This window comes from Stegostoma tigrinum, chromosome 2 (assembly GCF_030684315.1).
Source record: "Stegostoma tigrinum isolate sSteTig4 chromosome 2, sSteTig4.hap1, whole genome shotgun sequence".
Classification (NCBI taxonomy): domain Eukaryota; kingdom Metazoa; phylum Chordata; class Chondrichthyes; order Orectolobiformes; family Stegostomatidae; genus Stegostoma; species Stegostoma tigrinum.
The window spans coordinates 90,801,410-90,822,274 of NC_081355.1; the positions used below are offsets into that span (position 1 = coordinate 90,801,410).

Genomic DNA, 20,865 nt, shown 5'->3' on the forward strand with positions numbered 1-20,865 from the left:
AAAGAAGTTGAAAGGCGGATAGAAATCTTGTATTTACAAATCTTCCGCTGTTACACTGGTACTGTGCTCCACCTCTTTGTCCGCTACATTGATGACTCTGTCGGTGCTGCCATGTGCTTCCAGAAGGAGCTAGAATTGTTCTTCAACTTTACTAACACTCTTCACCCCAACCTCCAATTTACCTAGACCATTTCCAATACCTCCCACTCCTTCCTAGTCCTCCCTGTCTCCACCTCTGGTGACCGTCTCGAAATTGGCAATTTTTTTTCAAGCCCACTGACTCCCACAGCTACCTAGACTACACCTCCTCTCGCCCAATGCGATCCCCTACTCCAAATTCCTCTGCCTCTGCCGTGTCTGATCCCAAGATGGAGCATTCCACTCCCGCATATCCCTGATGCCCTCTTATTTCAAGGACTGTAACTTCCCTGCTCCGGTGATCAAAAATGCCCTCAACTGCATCTCTTGCATTTCATGCACTTCTGCCCTCACATATTACCCCACCAACCTCTGCATTCAACATATCATTCTCCGCCACTTCCACCACCTGCAATCCGACCCCACAACCAAAGAGGTATTATTTCCCTTCTTCCCCCCCCCCCCATCTACTTTTTGTAAGGATCACTCTCTCCGTGACTCCGTGTCCATTCCACACTCTCCAAGGTCACCCTCAGCACCTTTCTCTGCAACCGCAGTAAGTGCTCCCCCCTCACCTCCATTCATGGCACAAAACAAACCTTGCACATCACCTGTTCACCTGCACATCCGTCGACTGTATCCGCTGCTCTTGACGTGGCCTCCTGTACATTGGTGAGACCAAGCGTAGACTCGGAGACTTTTTTGTAGAGCATCTGTGCTTTCTCTGTGACAAACGACAATACTTTCCAGTCACCAACCATTTTAACTTCCTCATGTCCAACCTGGGCTCCTCCCAGTGTCACAATGACACCACCCACAAACTGCAGGTGCAGCACCTCAGGTTTCACATTGGGAACCTATAGCCTAATGGCCTAAATGTGGAATTCACCAGTTTTTAAATCTCCCAGCCTTCCTTCTCATCCCTGTCTCCTTGACCTGACACAACCTGTCCATTTCCTCTCCCACCTATCTATCCCTCCCATCCCACTAACAAACCCCCACCACTCCCTACCAGCCCTCACCTACCATCGTCCCGCCTACCTTCCCCAGCCCCACTCCTCTCTTTCTTTATTTCTGAGCTCCCTACCATCTCCCCATTTCTGAAGAAAGGCCCCAACCCAAAACACCAACTTGCCTTCTTCTCTGCTGCCTGGCCTGTTGTGTTCTTCCAGCTCCATGCTGTGTTATCTCTGACTTTAGCATCTGCAGTTCTTGCTGTCTCTTTGGAAATATTCCTTCTTTTGGAAGACAAATGCCAACACAGACTCTGTACGTTTAAAATCCTGATTATATTGTAATTCCTAGATATTTTATTGTTTGTTCGGGAGTAATTGCACATCTGTCAGTGTATAAAGTTCAACGTTAATCATTATCCTGTAGTTGTGTTTGTTCATTCTGTTGGATTCTGATATGTTTGCTGAACCATTGGAAAATCCTGTAGTTTTGTTGGCTTGGTTGTACATCATCTAATGAAGAATATCCGAACTGTGTTGTACTATATATATTTGTTATATTTCAAACACAACTTTACGCTTTTACAAGATTTTGATAACTTGCATTGGTAATCATAGTAAAACTCCTGTTTTATACCACAAAAAGATTGACACACATTAAACTTGAACAGAGCAATTGTAATATGTCTGTATCGTCCAAATCTTTGCTGTACGACATTGTTAGAATAAGGTCTATCCCACCTAACTATTGGGTGGAAGATTCTGTTTGATTTTATTTGATGCTGCAGCACTAAACCTATTATAATCCCTGAGGAATCATGAGTCCTTGCTTCATATCAGGTGTTTCTATTTATAGATTCAATCTGCTAAATATTCTTCATGTGTTGCATAAGACATTATATGTTTTTCGAGTAGTCTTGTAGTGTTGATAAAATTAGCAGAGTTCATTTGCATCAAATACATTTGTCTGCAAGCATGAAAATCCGCTTATGAGAGATCACGAGAACTGCAGATGCTGGAGAATCTGACGTAACAAGGTGTAGAGCTGGACGAACACAGCAGGCCAAACAGCATCCTAGAGCAAGAAAGCTGACATTTTGAGCCTAAACCCTTCATCAGAAAACAGGGAGGGGACGGGGGTTCTGAAATAAATAGAGAGCTGGAGGCGGATCAAAGATGGATAGAGGAGAAAATAGGTGAAGAGGAGACAGACAAGCCAAAGAGGCGGGAATGGACCCAGTAAAGGTGAGTGTAGGTGGGGAGGTAGGGAGGAGATAGGTCAGTCCAGGGAGGACGGACAGGTCAATGGGGCGGGATGAGGTTAGTAGGTAGGAAATGGGGGTGCGGCTTGAGGTGGGAGGAGGGGATAGGTGAGAGGAAGAACAGGTTAGGGAGGCGGGGATGAGGTGGGCTGGTTTTGGGATACAGTAGGGGGAGGGGAGATCTTGAAGCTTTTGAAATCCACATTGATACCATTGGGCTGCAGGTTTCCCAAGCGGAATATGAGTTGCAGTTCCCACAACCTTCAGGTGGCATTGTTGTGGTACTGCAGGAGGTCCAGGATCGACATATCATCTGAGGAATGGGAAGGGAAGTTGAAATGGTTCGCGACTGGGAGGTCATCTCCCACACTCCGTCCCCACAATAACAAGCAGAAAAGAATCCCCCTCGTCCTCATGGACCACCCTACCAACCCCCGGATCCAACGCATCATCTTCCAACACTTCCGCGATCTGCAATCCAACCCCACCACCAAAGACATTTTTCCCTCCCCATCCTTGTCTGCTTTCCGGAGTGACCACTCTCTCCGTGACTCCCTTGTCTGCTCCACAGTCCCCTCCAGCCCCACCACACCTGGCACTTTCCCCTGCAACCGCAGGAAATGCTACACCTGCCCTCACACCTCCTCCCTCACCCCCATCCTGGGCCCCAAGAAGACTTTCCACATCAAGCAGACGTTCACCTGCACATCTGCCAATGTGGTATACTGCACCCACCGTACCCATTGTGGCCTCCTCAACATCGGGGAAACCAAGCAGAGGCCTGTGGACCGCTTTGCAGAGCACCTATGCTCGGTTCGCAATAAACAACTGCACCTCCCAGTCGCGAACCGTTTCAACTCTCCCTCTCATTCCTCAGATGACATGTCCATCCTGGGCCTCCTGCAGTGCCACAACGATGCCACCCGAAGGTTGCAGGAACAGCAACTAATAGTCTGCTTGGGAACCCTGATACCATTGGGCTGCAATGTGGATTTCACAAGCTGCAAAATCCCCCCCCCCCCCCCCCCCACTGCATCCCAAAACCAGTCCAGCTCGTCCCCCACCTCCTTAACCTGTTCTTCCTTTCGCCTATCCCCTCCTCCCACCTCCAGCCGCACCTCCATTTCCTACCTACCTCTTCCTGCCCCCTTCACCTGTCTGTTCTCCCTGGACTGACCTATCTCCTCCCTACCTCCCACCTACATTCACCTTCACTGGTTCCAGCCCCACCTCTTTGATTTGTCTGTCTCCTCTCTACCTATCTTCTCCTCTATCCATCTTCGATCTGCCTCCCCCTGTCTCCCTGTTTATTTCAGAACCCCCTCCCCCATATCTGATGAAGAGTCTAGGCCCAAAATGTCAGCTTTCCTGCTCTAGGGTGCCGCTTCGCCTGCTGTGTTCATCCAGCTCTACACCTTGTTAAACCTGCTTTATGATGTTGGTTCCTCTATGGAGTGCTGCCAGAACCCAGCTGCCCCAGGTGTGAGTAGAAAAAGGGAGAATGATGGTGGTGGGAGATTCACTAGTGAGGAGTACAGACAGGCATTTCTCCATCCACTGATGGGACTGCAGGATGATGTAATGCCTGTCTGGATCCAGGGTCAAAGGTGTCATTTGAATGGTTATAGGACATTCTGAACGATCAGAGATCCTGGTTCACATTGGGACCGACAACATAATAGAGCAATGAGATCTCACAACAAGAACTTTTGGAGCTAGGTGGCAGATTTAAAAAAAAAATCAGAATGTCAAACATTGTAATCTCTGGATTACTGTCAGTGACAAGTGCTAGTGAGTGTAGGCAGATAGAACAGTTGAATACATGGCTGAAGACCCGGAGCAAAAGGGAGGCTTTATATTCCTAGATCACTGGGTTCATTTCTAACCTGCAGGGGAGCAGTATACTTGTTGGGAGGCTTGCTGCAACAATTCGTGGGGAATTGAAACTAATTTGAGGAGCAGAGGTACAGTAAGGGATGATGCACAGTCAGATGTAGAAGTACCAAATCAAACAAGAAGGCAGTGCAAATCTAGTCAAATTAAGGCCCAATGGAGCATGGCAAGGCTAGATTGCATTTATTTTAATGCAAAGAATGTTGCAAATAAGGCACATGAGCAGGAATTACTGGCAGGAAAATCGACATCAGAGTAGTGGGAGACATTCTTAGAGTAATAGTGAGAGTTCAGGACCAATACCTTTCGATAAAGGTGAATGACGGGAGCAACAAGAATAGAGAACTGTAGATGTTAGGGGATGTAGAGGTTTGAATAAGAAATAAAAATGCTTACAATAGATACTGGAAGCTGCAAACAGCAGTTATAGAAAGTGTGGGGAGTTGCTTAATTAAAAAATATGAAAAGAAAAGGGGGGGTGGCATTTAAAAAAAATTGGCCACAGTATTAAGGAAAATCCAGAGATGATCAATAAGTATACTAGGGGCAAGAGAATAACTAGGGAAACATTTGGGCCATTAGAGACCAAGATGGAAATCTGTAAGTGGAGCTGGAAGACATAGGAGCACAAAAGCTGATGTTTCGGGCCTAGACCCTTCATCGGTGAGGGTTCTGGAATAAATAGGGAGAGAGGGGGAGGCGGACCGAAGACGGAGAGAAAAGAAGATAGGTGGAGAGGAGAGTATAGGTGGGGAGGTAGGGAGGGGATAGGTCAGTCCAGGGAAGACGGACAGGTCAAGGAGGTGGGATGAGGTTAGTAGGTAGGAGATGGAGGTGCGGCTTGGGGTGGGAGGAAGGGATGGGTGAGAGGAAGAACATGTTAGGGAGGCAGAGACAGGTTGGACTGGTTTTGGGATGCAGTGGGTAGAGGGGAAGAGCTGGGCTGGTTTAGGGATGCGGTGGGGGAAGGGGAGATTTTGAAACTGGTGAAGTCCACATTGATACCATTAGGCTGCAGGGTTCCCAGGCGGAATATGAGTTGCTGTTCCTGCAACCAGACGCCAACTCTCCGACACCACCACCTACCGCCCCCTCGATCATGACCCCACACCCGAGCACCAAACCATCATCTCCAACACCATTCATGACCTCCTCACCTCAGGGCACCTCCCACCCACAGCCTGGCACGGCCCGTTTCTATCTCCTTCCCAAATCCACAAACCTGCCTGCCCTGGTCGACCCATCGTTTCAGCCTGCTCCTGCCCCACCGAACTCATCTCCACCTATCTGGACTCCATTTTCTCCCCTTTGGTGCAGGAACTCCCTACCTACGTCCGTGACACCACCCACGCCCTCCACCTCCTCCAGGACTTCCAATTCCCTGACCCCCAACAGCTCATCTTCACCACGGACGTCCAGTCCCTATACACCTGCATTCCGCATGCAGATGGCCTCACGGCCCTCCGCTTCTTCCTGTCCCGCAGGCCCGACCAGTCCCCTTCCACCGACACCCTCATCCGCCTAGCCGAACTCGTCCTCACCCTCAACAACTTCTCTTTTGACTCCTCCCACTTCCTACAGACTAAGGGGGTGGCCATGGGCACCCGCATGGGCCCCAGCTATGCCTGCCTCTTTGTAGGTTACGTGGAACAGTCCCTCTTCCGCACCTACACAGGCCCCAAACCCCATCTCTTCCTCCGGTACATTGATGACTGTATTGGCGCCGCCTCTTGCTCCCCAGAGGAGCTCGAACAGTTCATCCACTTCACCAACACCTTCCACCCCAACCTTCAGTTCACCTGGGCCATCTCCAGCACATCCCTCACCTTCCTGGACCTCTCAGTCTCCATCTCAGGCAACCAGCTCGTTACTGATGTCCATTTCAAGCCCACCGACTCCCACAGCTACCTAGAATACACCTCCTCCCACCCACCCTCCTGCAAAAATTCCATCCCTTATTCCCAATTCCTCCGCCTCCGCCGCATCTGCTCCCACGATAAGACATTCCACTCCCGCACATCCCAGATGTCCAAGTTCTTCAAGGACCGCAACCTTCCCCCCACAGTGATCGAGAACGCCCTTGACCGCATTTCCCGCAACTCATCCCTGCCACAACCGCCAAAAGAGGATCCCCCTCGTTCTCACACACCACCCCACCAACCTCCGGATACAACGCATCATCCTCCGACACTTCCGCCATCTACAATCCGACCCCACCACCCAAGACATTTTTCCATCCCCACCCCTGTCTGCTTTCCGGAGAGACCACTCTCTCCGTGACTCCCTTGTTCGCTCCACACTGCCCTCCAACCCCACCACACCCGGCACCTTCCCCTGCAACCGCAGGAAATGCTACACTTGCCCCCACACCACCTCCCACACCACCTCCCTCACCCCTATCCCAGGCCCCAAGATGACATTCCACATTAAGCAGAGGTTCACCTGCACATCTGCCAATGTGGTATACTGCATCCACTGTACCCGGTGTGGCTTCCTCTACATTGGGGAAATCAAGTGGAGGCTTGTGGACCGCTTTGCAGAACACCTCCGCTCAGTCTGCAACAAACAACTGCACCTCCCAGTTGCAAACCATTTCCACTCCCCCTCCCATTCTTTAGATGACATGTCCATCATGGGCCTCCTGCAGTGCCGCAATGATGCCACCCGAAAGTTGCAGGAACAGCAACTCATATTCCGCCTGGGAACCCTGCAGCCTAATGGTATCAATGTGGACTTCACCAGTTTCAAAATCTCCCCTTCCCCCACCGCATCCCTAAACCAGCCCAGTTCGTCCCCTCCCCCCACTGCACCACACAACCAGCCCAGCTCTTCCCCTCCACCCACTGCATCCCAAAACCAGTCCAACCTGTCTCTGCCTCCCTAACCTGTAATTCCTCTACCCAGCCCTTCCTCCCACCCCAAGCCGCACCCCCATCTACCTACTAACCTCATCCCACCTCCTTGACCTGTCCGTCTTCCCTGGACTGACCTATCCCCTCCCTACCTCCCCACCTATACTCTCCTCTCCACCTATCTTCTTTTCTCTCCGTCTTCGGTCCGCCTCCCCCTCTCTCCCTATTTATTCCAGAACCCTCACCCCATCCCCCTCTCTGATGAAGGGTCTAGGCCCGAAACGTCAGCTTTTGTGCTCCTGAGATGCTGCTTGGCCTGCTGTGTTCATCCAGCCTCACATTTTATTATCTTGGATTCTCCAGCATCTGCAGTTCCCATTATCTCTGGAAGACATAGCTAAGCTTTTAAATGAGTACTTTGTGTTTGTATTCACAATAGAGAAGGCTGATTAAGGTCTAGATGGACAGAACAGTGCCAAATTGTATTTAATGCCCCCTGCTCTTTTGGGAGGGCTAACAAGGCAAGGATGTACACATTGAATTGCAGCAGCCTATGAAATAGAAGATCAGAAGGACTCTGTACATATGTATAGATCCTTAAAGGTAGCAGTACAAGTAGACCAGATGGTTAAGGTGAGATACTAATACGCGGTAGAGATAGTAGGAACTGCCGATGCTGGAAAAGGGTCTAGACCTCAAACGTCAGCTTTCCTGCTCCTCTGATGCTGCTTGGCCTGCTGTGTTCTTCCAGCTCTACACCTTGTTATCACTAATATGGGATGCTTGCCTTTGTTAATCAAGGCATTTAGTACAAGAGTAAGGGAGTTATGCAACCTTAGTTAGTTAGACCACAGTTGCAGTACTATATAGTTCTGGTCACCATGTTATAGGAAGGCTGTGATTGTATTGGAGAGGCTGCAAATGGGATTCACCAGGATGTTGCCTGGGCTGGAACAATTTGGCTGTGAAGAGAAATTAGACAGGCTGGAATTGTTTTTCTTAGAGCAGAGAAGTCTGGGGCCTCCGATTGAGGTGTATAGTGTTGCGAAGTGCATAGACACAGTGGATGGGGAGAAACATTTCCTTCAGAGAGATCAATAACCAGGGGGCTGTTTTAAAGTAAGGGTTAAGTGATTTAGAGGAGGTTTGATGAAATACTTTTTCACCCAGAGGGTTGTGGTTATCTGGAACTCATTATCTGAAATGCTGATAGAGTTGGGAACCCTCAAAACATTAAAGAAGATCTGAGCTGGTCACGTGAAATATCCTAATCTCCAAGGCTATGGTCTAAGTGCTGGGAGATGGGATTAGAATAGATAGCTATTGGATGACTGGCATGGGCTGAAGAACTGCTTTCCATGCTGTAAAAACTCTTGACTCCATAACTTTGTAAATTGAAGCAAATTGTGTGGATCCACAATGGTGAAAACCATTTTAATTCAGTTTTGTTGATCTAATTATTGAGGTTCAATAGGAAATTTAAAGGCAAGACAGTATTCAGGTCTAGTGTTTTTCTTCCCAAATCTATATTTTTGAGTTGTTGTATATAGAACCCAGAAATCAGTGATTTTTTTTTTAGGCAGTTCTCCTTGACCGTTTACAAGAAGATATTGTCAAGCCACATATTCTGCTCAAAGGCAGACTGCTGGCCCTTTATTTGCTGATGCTTCACCCTGGGCTACTTTTTCAGTAGATATTGTTAGTACTGGTCTGAAGAAGGTATTGCCTGAAATAAGTCCATGAATTTGATGTGGGCTTACTAGATTACAACTCAATCAGGCAGTGGAAAAGAATGCGAGCAGCTGAGTGGTGTTGTATGGTGGTACAGTTATCAGTTCACTGTGCTGTCAAGAGAGTTAATGTTGTATGCATGTGACATTTATTCACTGGTACAGTAGTGTTTTTCCTGATACTGGCTTGAAGGCATTCATTTTAGCTAGCGTGCATCTTGTTTTGCTCTATGCTAAACAGAATATTTAATGCTGATATTGATTGTGGGGAGGAAAAAGTTAAATTTGTCGCCTTTCTAATTGCAAGAACTATTTAAAGAATATTTGATTCTAAAAATGTCACTTGACATTGTTGAAGAATACCTTAACACTCCTTGAATAGTAATTTTTTTTAGTTTGTGTGTTCTGACTAGGTGAGGAGGCTTGAGCAGGCTTAACTATTTCTTTCAACTCCTCTAACAAAGATTCAATATACTTTTTTCACTAATACAGTTATATATCAGTCCAATTAAAATGTAGTTAACTAGTCAACCAGAAACAAATAGGGACCCAATTAGCAAGATTTTCTTGAGTGAAAGGAAGTGATTTTATTATTTGCTAACCCTGGCATCCAACCTACACAAGCATGTGTGTAACAATAAAAAGAAGATTGTACTCTGTACAAAAAGAAGGGTAATAGAAGTACAGTTTGAAGTCTTGAGATTGTTCATGAAGTGCTATGCTTTAACCTGAGACCGCAGTTAGATAGGCATGTCTTGATCAGATGCAACTGTGAATATGGGGGACTTATGGTGGAGGTGATGGCGTAGTAATCCAGAGATCCAAGGAATACTATGGGAACATTGGTTTGAATTCCACATACCAGATGATGGAATTTGATAAGACTTTTTTCATTTCAAATTGTAAATAATTACTATTAAACCATCGTTGGTTTTTGTAAAAACCCATCTGTATCATTACTGTCCTTTTTTGAGAAGGAAAACTGCATTCTTGCACTGTCTGACCAAATGTGACTCCAAACCTACAGCAATGGGGTTTACTCTCTGAAATTGCTTAGCAGGTCATTCAATGGCATCAACCGTTTAAGTCTTAATAAAAGTGGAATGAAACTAGACAGATTGCCTGGTATCAACCTAGATACGAGAAACAGTAATGGCAAATCTCAGCCCTGTCAACTCTGCAGAGCCTTCCTTATGAATATTTGTGTGTTAGTGCCAAAATTGAGAGAGCTTTCTCAGACTAGTCAAGCAACAGTCTGACATAGTGATAATTGCAGAATCATACTCCTTCCATGTGGTCCCAGGTCCCACACAAAAACAACAATATTCCTGGGTATGTCAGGCCCCAGCGCAAAATAAACCCGACAGAGGTAGTAGCACACTGGTGTGTGGTTGGGAAACACTTGCCCTGGGAGTCCTAGACATTGACTCCAGAATCCATAAAGTGTCATAGCATCAGGTAAAACATGGGCAAGGATATCATCTACTGCTACCCCTTGGCTGATGAATCAGCATTCCTCCATGCTAAACAATACTTGGAGGAAGCACTGAAGGTATGGAATATGCTGTTGATGACATACATTGAAGTCACCCATCTGATGGCTCCGTATAATAAAATGTGAGGCTGGATGAACACAGCAGGCCAAGCAGCATCTCAGGAGCACAAAAGCTGACGTTTCGGGCCTAGACCCTTCATCAGAGAGGGGGATGGGGGGAGGGAACTGGAATAAATAGGGAGAGAGGGGGAGGCGGACCGAAGATGGAGAGTAAAGAAGATAGGTGGAGAGGGTGTAGGTGGGGAGGTAGGGAGGGGATAGGTCAGTCCAGGGAAGACGGACAGGTCAAGGAGGTGGGATGAGGTTAGTAGGTAGCTGGGGGTGCGGCTTGGGGTGGGAGGAAGGGATGGGTGAGAGGAAGAACCGGTTAGGGAGGCAGAGACAGGTTGGACTGGTTTTGGGATGCAGTGGGTGGGGGGGAAGAGCTGGGCTGGTTGTGTGGTGCAGTGGGGGGAGGGGATGAACTGGGCTGGTTGAGGGATGCAGTGGGGGAAGGGGAGATTTTGAAACTGGTGAAGTCCAACCCCACCACACCCGGCACCTTCCCCTGCAACCGCAGGAAATGCTACACTTGTCCCCACACCTCCTCCCTCACCCCCATCCCAGGCCCCAAGATGACATTCCACATTAAGCAGAGGTTCACCTGCACATCTGCCAATGTGGTATACTGCATCCACTGTACCCGGTGCGGCTTTCTCTACATTGGGGAAACCAAGCGGAGGCTTGGGGACCGCTTTGCAGAACACCTCCGCTCAGTTCGCAACAAACAACTGCACCTCCCAGTCGCAAACCATTTCCACTCCCCCTCCCATTCTCTTGATGACATGTCCATCATGGGCCTCCTGCACTGCCACCATGATGCCACCCGAAGGTTGCAGGAACAGCAACTCATATTCCGCCTGGGAACCCTGCAGCCATATGGTATCAATGTGGACTTCACCAGTTTCAAAATCTCCCCTTCCCCCACTGCATCCCTCAACCAGCCCAGTTCATCCCCTCCCCCCACTGCACCACACAACCAGCCCAGCTCTTCCCCCCCACCCACTGCATCCCAAAACCAGTCCAACCTGTCTCTGCCTCCCTAACCGGTTCTTCCTCTCACCCATCCCTTCCTCCCACCCCAAGCCGCACCCCCAGCTACCTACTAACCTCATCCCACCTCCTTGACCTGTCCGTCTTCCCTGGACTGACCTATCCCCTCCCTACCTCCCCACCTACACCCTCTCCACCTATCTTCTTTACTCTCCATCTTCGGTCCGCCTCCCCCTCTCTCCCTATTTATTCCAGTTCCCTCCCCCCATCCCCCTCTCTGATGAAGGGTCTAGGCCCGAAACGCCAGCTTTTGTGCTCCTGAGATGCTGCTTGGCCTGCTGTGTTCATCCAGCCTCACATTTTATTATCTTGGAATCTCCAGCATCTGCAGTTCCCATTATCTCTGATGGCTCCGTATCATCACTCCTGAATAAGCTGGTTGAGTCCTGCAGGACATTGCTAGATCGGGGTGTTGATGAGGGAACTAGCAAAAAGAAAAAGAATACTTTTTCTCATCAATTCTTATTCTTATCAATCCCCCTGCCACAGATGCACCTGTCCATGACACATTGGCAAGATTCACAACAGGACAGTCCTTGTAGAAACAAAGTGCTGTCTTATCATTGAGGATGCCCTTCATTGCATTGTCACCTTGCAATATTGGATAGACTTTGAACAGATATAGAAGCTCAAGACTAGCCAATCATGAGACATTGTGGGATGTTACCAGCACAATTGTACTCCAATCCTATCTGCATTCTTATCCCCCTGCATACCCCCATCTCGATCATTTCCGTCAAGCCAAGGAATCAACAATGTAGAGTGTATGAAGGCATACCAAGAATGGAATGAGGCTTCCCTAAAAATGAGAAATCGACTTGGTGTAACGACAAAACAGGCCTACCTGCATGCCAAAGAGCGTTAGCAGCAAATGATAGACAGGGCTAAATGGTTCCACAACCCTTGAACGTAATCTAAACTCTGTAACCCTGCCACGTCCTGTCACGAATGACAGTGGACAGTTAAAAAGCGGCTCCACTAGTATACATATCTATAATGGTGGGGTGCCCAGCACATCCAGTGCAAGAGATAAATAACAATCTTCAGCCGAAAGTGCCAAATAAACGATCCATTTCAACTTCTTCCAGAGTTACCTAGTATCACGGATGCCAATTTTCAGTTGTTTTAACTTACCCCACTTGATAGTGAGAAACAGCTGGAGGCATTGGATACAGAAAAGACTATTGCCCTGATAACATTCCAGCAATAGTACTGAAGACACATGCTTCAAAACTTTTAGCCACATTTAGTACAGCTAGAACACTGACATTAGAAAATGGCCCCATGTATTTCTTGTAGACCAAAACGCAGGACAAACCCAACCTGGATAATTATTGGCCCATCCTAATTTGCTTTCAGTCATTAGATGGAAGGGATCATCAACAATGCTGTGGTGCAGCTTTGTTTAGGGATGGGCAATAAATGCAGCCCTAGCCAGTGACGACTGCATCCCATGAATGAATAAAAGAAAAACCAGCCAACTAATACCCAGTTTTCTTCTGTCAGGTCCACTCAGCTCCTAAACTCATTGTAGCCTTGACAGATATGGACAAAAGAGCTGAATTCCAGAGGTGAGGTCAGAGTCACTGCCCTTGATATCGAGGTCACATATGGCCTTAATGAACCCTAGCAAAATTGGAAACAATGGAAAATAGGGTTCAAACCCTCTGCAGATTTGAGCCATACCCACCATATAGAAAAGTGGTTGTGATTGTTTGTCAATCGTCACAGCTCCAGGACATTTCTGTAGGTGTTCCTCAGCATAGCGTCTTAGGCCCAACCATCTTCAACTGCTTTGTCAATGACTTTCCCCTTTGTCATAAAGTCAGAAGAGGGGAAGTTGATTGTCCAATGTTCAGAACCATTAATGACTGCTTGGATATGGAAGTAATACTCAGGTACAGGTCTTGCTGCATTTGGTCATATACAATATCCAAGTTGGTATGACAGGGGCAAATAATATTTGTGTCACAGAAGTGCCAAACAATGACCATTTCTAACAAGTGAGAATCTAACCATCGCCCTTGATATTTAATTGCACTACCATTACTGAATCCTACACTGTCAACATCCTGGGAGTTAATATTGACCAGAAAGTGAGCTGGACATGTCATATAAAAACTGCAGCTATGTGAGCAGTAAAAGGCTAAGAATGCAGGAGCAACTAACTTACCTCCAGATTCCCAAAGGCCTGCCCACCAGCCAGAAGGCATAAGTCAGGATTTGAAGGAAATATTCTTAATTTGTCTGATCAATTGTAGTTCCGAACACACACCACAAGTTTGCCACCATCCATGGTAAAGCAGCCTGCTTGGTTGATGCATGCACAAATATTCGCTCCCTCTGCCATTTATGCTCAGTGGCAGCAGTGTGTGCCCCCAGCACCAAGTCTACTTAGAAAGCACCTTGCAAAGCCAAGACCACTACCATCTAGAAGCATAATGGCAGCAGATACGTTGGAATAACACCACCTGCATGTTCTCCTCAAAGCTAGTCGCCATCTTGACTTAAAAATATTCCACTGTTCCTTCAGTGTCAATGGGTCAAAATCCTGGAACTCTATCCATCTATTCCAAATGGACTGCAGTTCAAGAGGACAGATCACCTCCTGAAGGGCAGCTACTGATTGGCAATAATTGCTGGCCCAGCCAGTGAACGCTCATCCAATAATGAATTGAAAAAAAATTACGTTCTCAGTGTTTGGATGTTTCTTTCCCATTTATGTCTTTTTCTATCCCATTTGTGTTTATCATTGGGTCCTTTATCCTTTGAGAGATGAACAGAATCTTTTCTCCAGTTTCAAACCCATCCCCTTGCTCGACCTAAAAGTGGTTCTGTAAAATACAGTTACTTTGTCTATCCCAGTGTCTGAGTTCTGTGTTTTTAACCTGAACAATCTCAAACAGTGTTTTATCTTCAACATGTGAAAATACATGAAGGTGTATGGATCTGGTTAACTAGTTTCAGTCCCATTTGAATAAACAAAGTTAATTTCAGTTTAGATAAGTTACTGTTTCTTTATTTATTACAAAGCTTAGTTCAGTCTGTGATCAGTCATTTTTATGCTTTTCTTCTTGAAACCATTTCAGTCCAAAGTATAAAAATCAGATAATGAAAGTCTAAAATTGATGTTCTATATTTTCACCACTGTTATGACAAAGTAATGTCCTATAGTTGCGTGAGTGATAATGGGAACTGCAGATGCTGGAGAATCCAAGATAATGAAATGTGAGGCTGGATGAACACAGCAGGCCCAGCAGCATCTCAGGAGCACAAAAGCTGACGTTTCGGGCCTAGACCCTTCATCAGAGAGTGGGATGGGGTGAGGGTTCTGGAATAAATAGGGAGAGAGGGGGAGGCGGACCGAAGATGGAGAGAAAACATGATAGGTGGAGAGGAGAGTATAGGTGAGGAGGTAGGGAGGGGATAGGTCAGTCCAGGGAAGACGGACAGGTCAAGGAGGTGGGATGAGGTTAGTAGGTAGGAGATGGAGGTGCGGCTTGGGGTGGGAGGAAGGGCTGGGTAGAGGAAGAACAGGTTAGGGAGGCAGAGACAGGTTGGACTGGTTTTGGGATGCAGTGGGCGGAGGGGAAGAGCTGGGCTGGTTGTGTGGTGCAGTGGGGGGAGGGGATGAACTGGGCTGGTTTTGGGATGTGGTAGGGGAAGGGGAGATTTTGAAGCTGGAGAAGTCCTATAGTTTATCCCTTTCTGTATATTTGCAGGAGTAATCCATGGTGTTCCCTTCATGTCAAAAGAGCAATCTACTTTCTTTTTTTTGATCCTTTTTGATTGTTAATGTCTAGGCAGTTTGACTTTGTGACAATTTAAGCAGCAGCTGAAGGCACTGGACACAAACAAGGCTGTGGTCCCTCACAATGTCCCAGCTGCAAGGCTGAACAATTGTGCAATTTGGCAAATTTCACACTTGGCAAGGATGTTTGGGTATAGCTATGATAACCTAACAGTGGAAATTTAAGATAACAAAGTGTAGACCTGTATGAGCACAGCAGGCCAAGCAGTAGCAGAGGAGCAGGAAAGCTGAGGTTTCGGGTCTCAACCCTTCTTCAAAAATTCAGTTACCTGACAGTGAGCTGTTTTCCAATCAACATTGGAAAAAGTCATTGATAGCTCTGAAATGTACACGTCCTCTCCAGTAATTGACTAATTTCAGTTTGGTTTTGCCTTGAACCAATGTTGATGCAACATTTGATACAATAACTGCATGCCAGATTCACCTTATGGATATTGGCTTGGACAGCACTTTTAGATAGGCAAGAATGTGAATAGAATCTTTTGAGTTTGTAAACTGCAGCATATGAGCTTTGTTATATTCAGATAATGCATAGAATTAACTCTAACCATATAACCCTTCATTTATATCTAATAAGAAAACTGCACAAGTTCAGAGTTATTTTTGGTAGATCCAAACATCCATGTTGGAGTAGTATACTAATTGCACAGATTAGGGAAAAAAGTTACATTAAGAGTAATAGTGCAGTAAACAACTATCTAACCTCCTTCTCCTTGTCTTTGGGATCTTCATTTTCAGCATTCTAGCATGGGTGGTGCAGGGGCTGGGAAGAAGAGTCGCATTTGGAAAAACCTGAAACAAATTCTTGCTACTGAGCGGATGTTACCATGGAAACTGAATGATCCTAACTGTGAGTTTGTGGTATTTGCTAGCTCATGTTTCTTTTAAAATATATCCAACATTCACATATAATTATATCAACCTTCTACAATGTATTTTCATTATTCCAGATTGTACCATCAGCCTGTTCATTATAATCTTCCAAATTCGTGCTAAATTTATATTTTAAAACAGGTAAAGATTGCATGTTAAACTTGAAAGAAGCATCTTTTACCCATGAAAGGCAATAATGATGCACATACGTTGACGAAACCTAAAGGACAAATTTATTTTTCTTCAAACTTGAAATAGTTATCTTTCAACAAAATTATTTTCCTTATTTGTTCTTGGGTGTAAATATCACTGACAAGCCCAGTATTTATTGTTCTAAGATAATAAAATGTGAGGCTGGATGAACACAGCAGGCCAAGCAGCATCTCAGGAGCACAAAAGCTGACGTTTCGGGCCTAGACCCTTCATCAGAGAGGGGGATGGGGGGAGGGAACTGGAATAAATAGGGAGAGAGGGGGAGGCGGACCGAAGATGGAGAGTAAAGAAGATAGGTGGAGAGGGTGTAGGTGGGGAGGTAGGGAGGGGATAGGTCAGTCCAGGGAAGACGGACAGGTCAAGGAGGTGGGATGAGGTTAGTAGGTAGCTGGGGGTGCGGCTTGGGGTGGGAGGAAGGGATGGGGGAGAGGAAGAACCGGTTAGGGAGGCAGAGACAGGTTGGACTGGTTTTGGGATGCAGTGGGTGGGGGGGAAGAGCTGGGCTGGTTGTGTGGTGCAGTGGGGGGAGGGGATGAACTGGGCTGGTTTAGGGATGCAGTGGGGGAAGGGGAGATTTTGAAACTGGTGAAGTCCACATTGATACCATATGGCTGCAGGGTTCCCAGGCGGAATATGAGTTGCTGTTCCTGCAACCTTCGGGTGGCATCATTGTGGCAGTGCAGGAGGCCCATGATGGACATGTCATCAAGAGAATGGGAGGGGGAGTGGAAATGGTTTGCGACTGGGAGGTGCAGTTGTTTGTTGCGAACTGAGCGGAGGTGTTCTGCAAAGCGGTCCCCAAGCCTCCGCTTGGTTTCCCCAATGTAGAGGAAGCCGCACCGGGTACAGTGGATGCAGTATACCACATTGGCAGATGTGCAGGTGAACCTCTGCTTAATGTGGAATGTCATCTTGGGGCCTGGGATGGGGGTGAGGGAGGAGGTGTGGGGACAAGTGTAGCATTTCCTGCGGTTGCAGGGGAAGGTGCCGGGTGTGGTGGGGTTGGAGGGCAGTGTGGAGCGAACAAGGGAGTCACGGAGAGAGTGGTCTCTCCGGAAAGCAGACAGGGGAGGGGATGGAAAAATGTCTTGGGTGGTGGGGTCGGATTGTAAATGGCGGAAGTGTCGGAGGATAATGCGTTGTATCCGGAGGTTGGTAGGGTGGTGTGTGAGAACGAGGGGGATCCTCTTGGGGCGGTTGTGGCGGGGGCGGGGTGTGAGGGATGTGTCGCGGGAGATGCGGGAGACGCGGTCAAGGGCGTTCTCAATCACCGTGGGGGGAAAGTTGCGGTCCTTAAAGAACTTGGACATCTGGGATGTGCGGGAGTGGAATGTCTTGTCGTGGGAGCAGATGCGGCGGAGGCGGAGGAATTGGGAATAGGGGATGGAATTTTTGCAGGAGGGTGGGTGGGAGGAGGTGTATTCTAGGTAGCTGTGGGAGTCGGTGGGCTTGAAATGGACATCAGTAACGAGCTGGTTGCCTGAGATGGAGACTGAGAGGTCCAGGAAGGTGAGGGATGTGCTGGAGATGGCCCAGGTGAACTGAAGGTTGGGGTGGAAGGTGTTGGTGAAGTGGATGAACTGTTCGAGCTCCTCTGGGGAGCAAGAGGCGGCGCCAATACAGTCATCAATGTACCGGAGGAAGAGGTGGGGTTTGGGGCCTGTGTAGGTGCGGAAGAGGGACTGTTCCACGTAACCTACAAAGAGGCAGGCATAGCTGGGGCCCATGCGGGTGCCCATGGCCACCCCCTTAGTCTGTAGGAAGTGGGAGGAGTCAAAAGAGAAGTTGTTGAGTGTGAGGACGAGTTCGGCTAGGCGGATGAGGGTGTCGGTGGAAGGGGACTGGTCGGGCCTGCGGGACAGGAAGAAGCGGAGGGCCTTGAGGCCATCTGCATGTGGAATGCAGGTGTATAGGGACTGGACGTCCATGGTGAAGATGAGGTGTTGGGGGCCAGGGAATTGGAAGTCCTGGAGGAGGTGGAGGGTGTGGGTGGTGTCACGGACGTAGGTGGGGAGTTCCTGGACCAAAGGACAGCCACACTGAAACCTGCCGCATCTTTACCATCCCCCCAGACCTCCCACTGACTGAGGACGAACGGTCAGTCCTGAGCAAGGGGCTCACCTTTGTCCCCCTACAAGCACACATCAACGCTCCCACTGACTGAGGACGAACGGTCAGTCCTGAGCAAGGGGCTCACCTTTGTCCCCCTACAACCACACATCAACGAATACCAGTCACGGTTGGACATAGAGCAGTTTTTCCGCCGTCTTCGCCTCCACGCCTACTTCTTCAACCGGGAGCCTAACCCTCCTTCCACTGACCCCTTCACCCGCTTCCAACACAAGTCCTCCTCCTGGACACCACCCCCAGGCCTCCTACCCTCCCTCGACCTCTTCATCTCCAACTGCCGTCGAGACATCAACCGCCTCAACCTCTCCACCCCTCTCACCCACTCCAACCTCTCCCCCGCAGAACGGGCAGCCCTCCGCTCCCTCCGCTCCAACCCCAACCTCACCATCAAACCCGCAGACAAGGGTGGCGCAGTGGTAGTATGGCGTACTGACCTCTACATCGCCGAGGCCAGACGCCAACTCTCCGACACCACCTCCTACCGCCTCCTCGATCATGACCCCACACCCGAGCACCAAACCATCATCTCCAACACCATTCATGACCTCATCACCTCAGGGGACCTCCCACCCACAGCCTCCAACCTCATTGTTCCCCAACCCCGCATGGCCCGTTTCTATCTCCTTCCCAAAATCCACAAACCTGCCTGCCCCGGTCGACCCATCGTCTCAGCCTGCTCCTGCCCCACTGAACTCATCTCCACCTATCTGGACTCCATTTTCTCCCCTTTGGTCCAGGAACTCTCCACCTATGTCCGTGACACCACCCACGCCCTCCACCTCCTCCAGGACTTCCAATTCCCTGGCCCCCAACACCTCATATTCACCATGGACGTCCAGTCCCTGTACACCTGCATTCCGCATGGAGATGGCCTCAAGGCCCTCCGCTTCTTCCTGTCCCGCAGGCCCGACCAGGCCCCCTCCACCGACACTCTCATCCGCCTAGCGGAACTCGTCCTCACACTCAACAACTTCTCTTTTGACTCCTCCCACTTCCTACAGACCAAGGGGGTGGCCATGGGCACCCGCATGGGCCCCAGCTATGCCTGCCTCTTTGTAGGTTACGTGGAACAGTCCATCTTCCGCACCTACACAGGCCCCAAACCCCACCTCTTCCTCCGGTACATTGATGACTGTATCGGCGCCGCCTCTTGCTCCCCAGAGGAGCTCGAACAGTTCATCCACTTCACCAACACCTTCCACCCCAACCTTCAGTTCACCTGGGCCATCTCCAGCACATCCCTCACCTTCCTGGACCTCTCAGTCTCCATCTCAGGCAACCAGCTTGTAACTGATGTCCATTTCAAGCCCACCGACTCCCACAGCTACCTAGAATACACCTCCTCCCACCCACCCTCCTGCAAAAATTCCATCCCCTATTCCCAATTCCTCCGCCTCCGCCGCATCTGCTCCCACGACAAGACATTCCACTCCCGCACATCCCAGATGTCCAAGTTCTTTAAGGACCGCAACTTTCCCCCCACGGTGATTGAGAACGCCCTTGACCGCGTCTCCCGCATCTCCCGCGACACATCCCTCACACCCCGCCCCCGCCACAACCGCCCCAAGAGGATCCCCCTCGTTCTCACACACCACCCTACCAACCTCCGGATACAACGCATTATCCTCCGACACTTCCGCCATTTACAATCCGACCCCACCACCCAAGACATTTTTCCATCCCCTCCCCTGTCTGCTTTCCGGAGAGACCACTCTCTCCGTGACTCCCTTGTTCGCTCCACACTGCCCTCCAACCCCACCACACCCGGCACCTTCCCCTGCAACCGCAGGAAATGCTACACTTGTCCCCACACCTCCTCCCTCACCCCCATCCCAGGCCCCAAGATGACATTCCACATTAAGCAGAGGTTCACCTGCACATCTGCCAATGTGGTATACTGCATCCACTGTACCCGGTGCGGCTTCCTCTACATTGGGGAAACCAAGCGGAGGCTTGGGGACCGCTTTGCAGAACACCTCCGCTCAGTTCGCAACAAACAACTGCACCTCCCAGTCGCAAACCATTTCCACTCCCCCTCCCATTCTCTTGATGACATGTCCATCATGGGCCTCCTGCACTGCCACAATGATGCCACCCGAAGGTTGCAGGAACAGCAACTCATATTCCGCCTGGGAACCCTGCAGCCATATGGTATCAATGTGGACTTCACCAGTTTCAAAATCTCCCCTTCCCCCACTGCATCCCTAAACCAGCCCAGTTCATCCCCTCCCCCCACTGCACCACACAACCAGCCCAGCTCTTCCCCCCCACCCACTGCATCCCAAAACCAGTCCAACCTGTCTCTGCCTCCCTAACTGGTTCTTCCTCCCACCCCAAGCCGCACCCCCGGCTACCTACTAACC

At 48.9% G+C, this 20,865-nt stretch overlaps 1 protein-coding gene across 1 annotated transcript in view; it reads left to right on the plus strand.

Annotated features, from left to right (window-relative positions):
* ino80c (INO80 complex subunit C) overlaps positions 1–20,865 on the plus strand; it is a 45,380-nt gene that overhangs the window by 6,290 nt on the left and 18,225 nt on the right. The window contains exon 3 of the mRNA XM_059655457.1: positions 16,025–16,136. Within this exon, the coding sequence (XP_059511440.1) occupies positions 16,025–16,136 (112 nt within the window). The remainder of the gene's footprint in view (positions 1–16,024; positions 16,137–20,865) is intronic.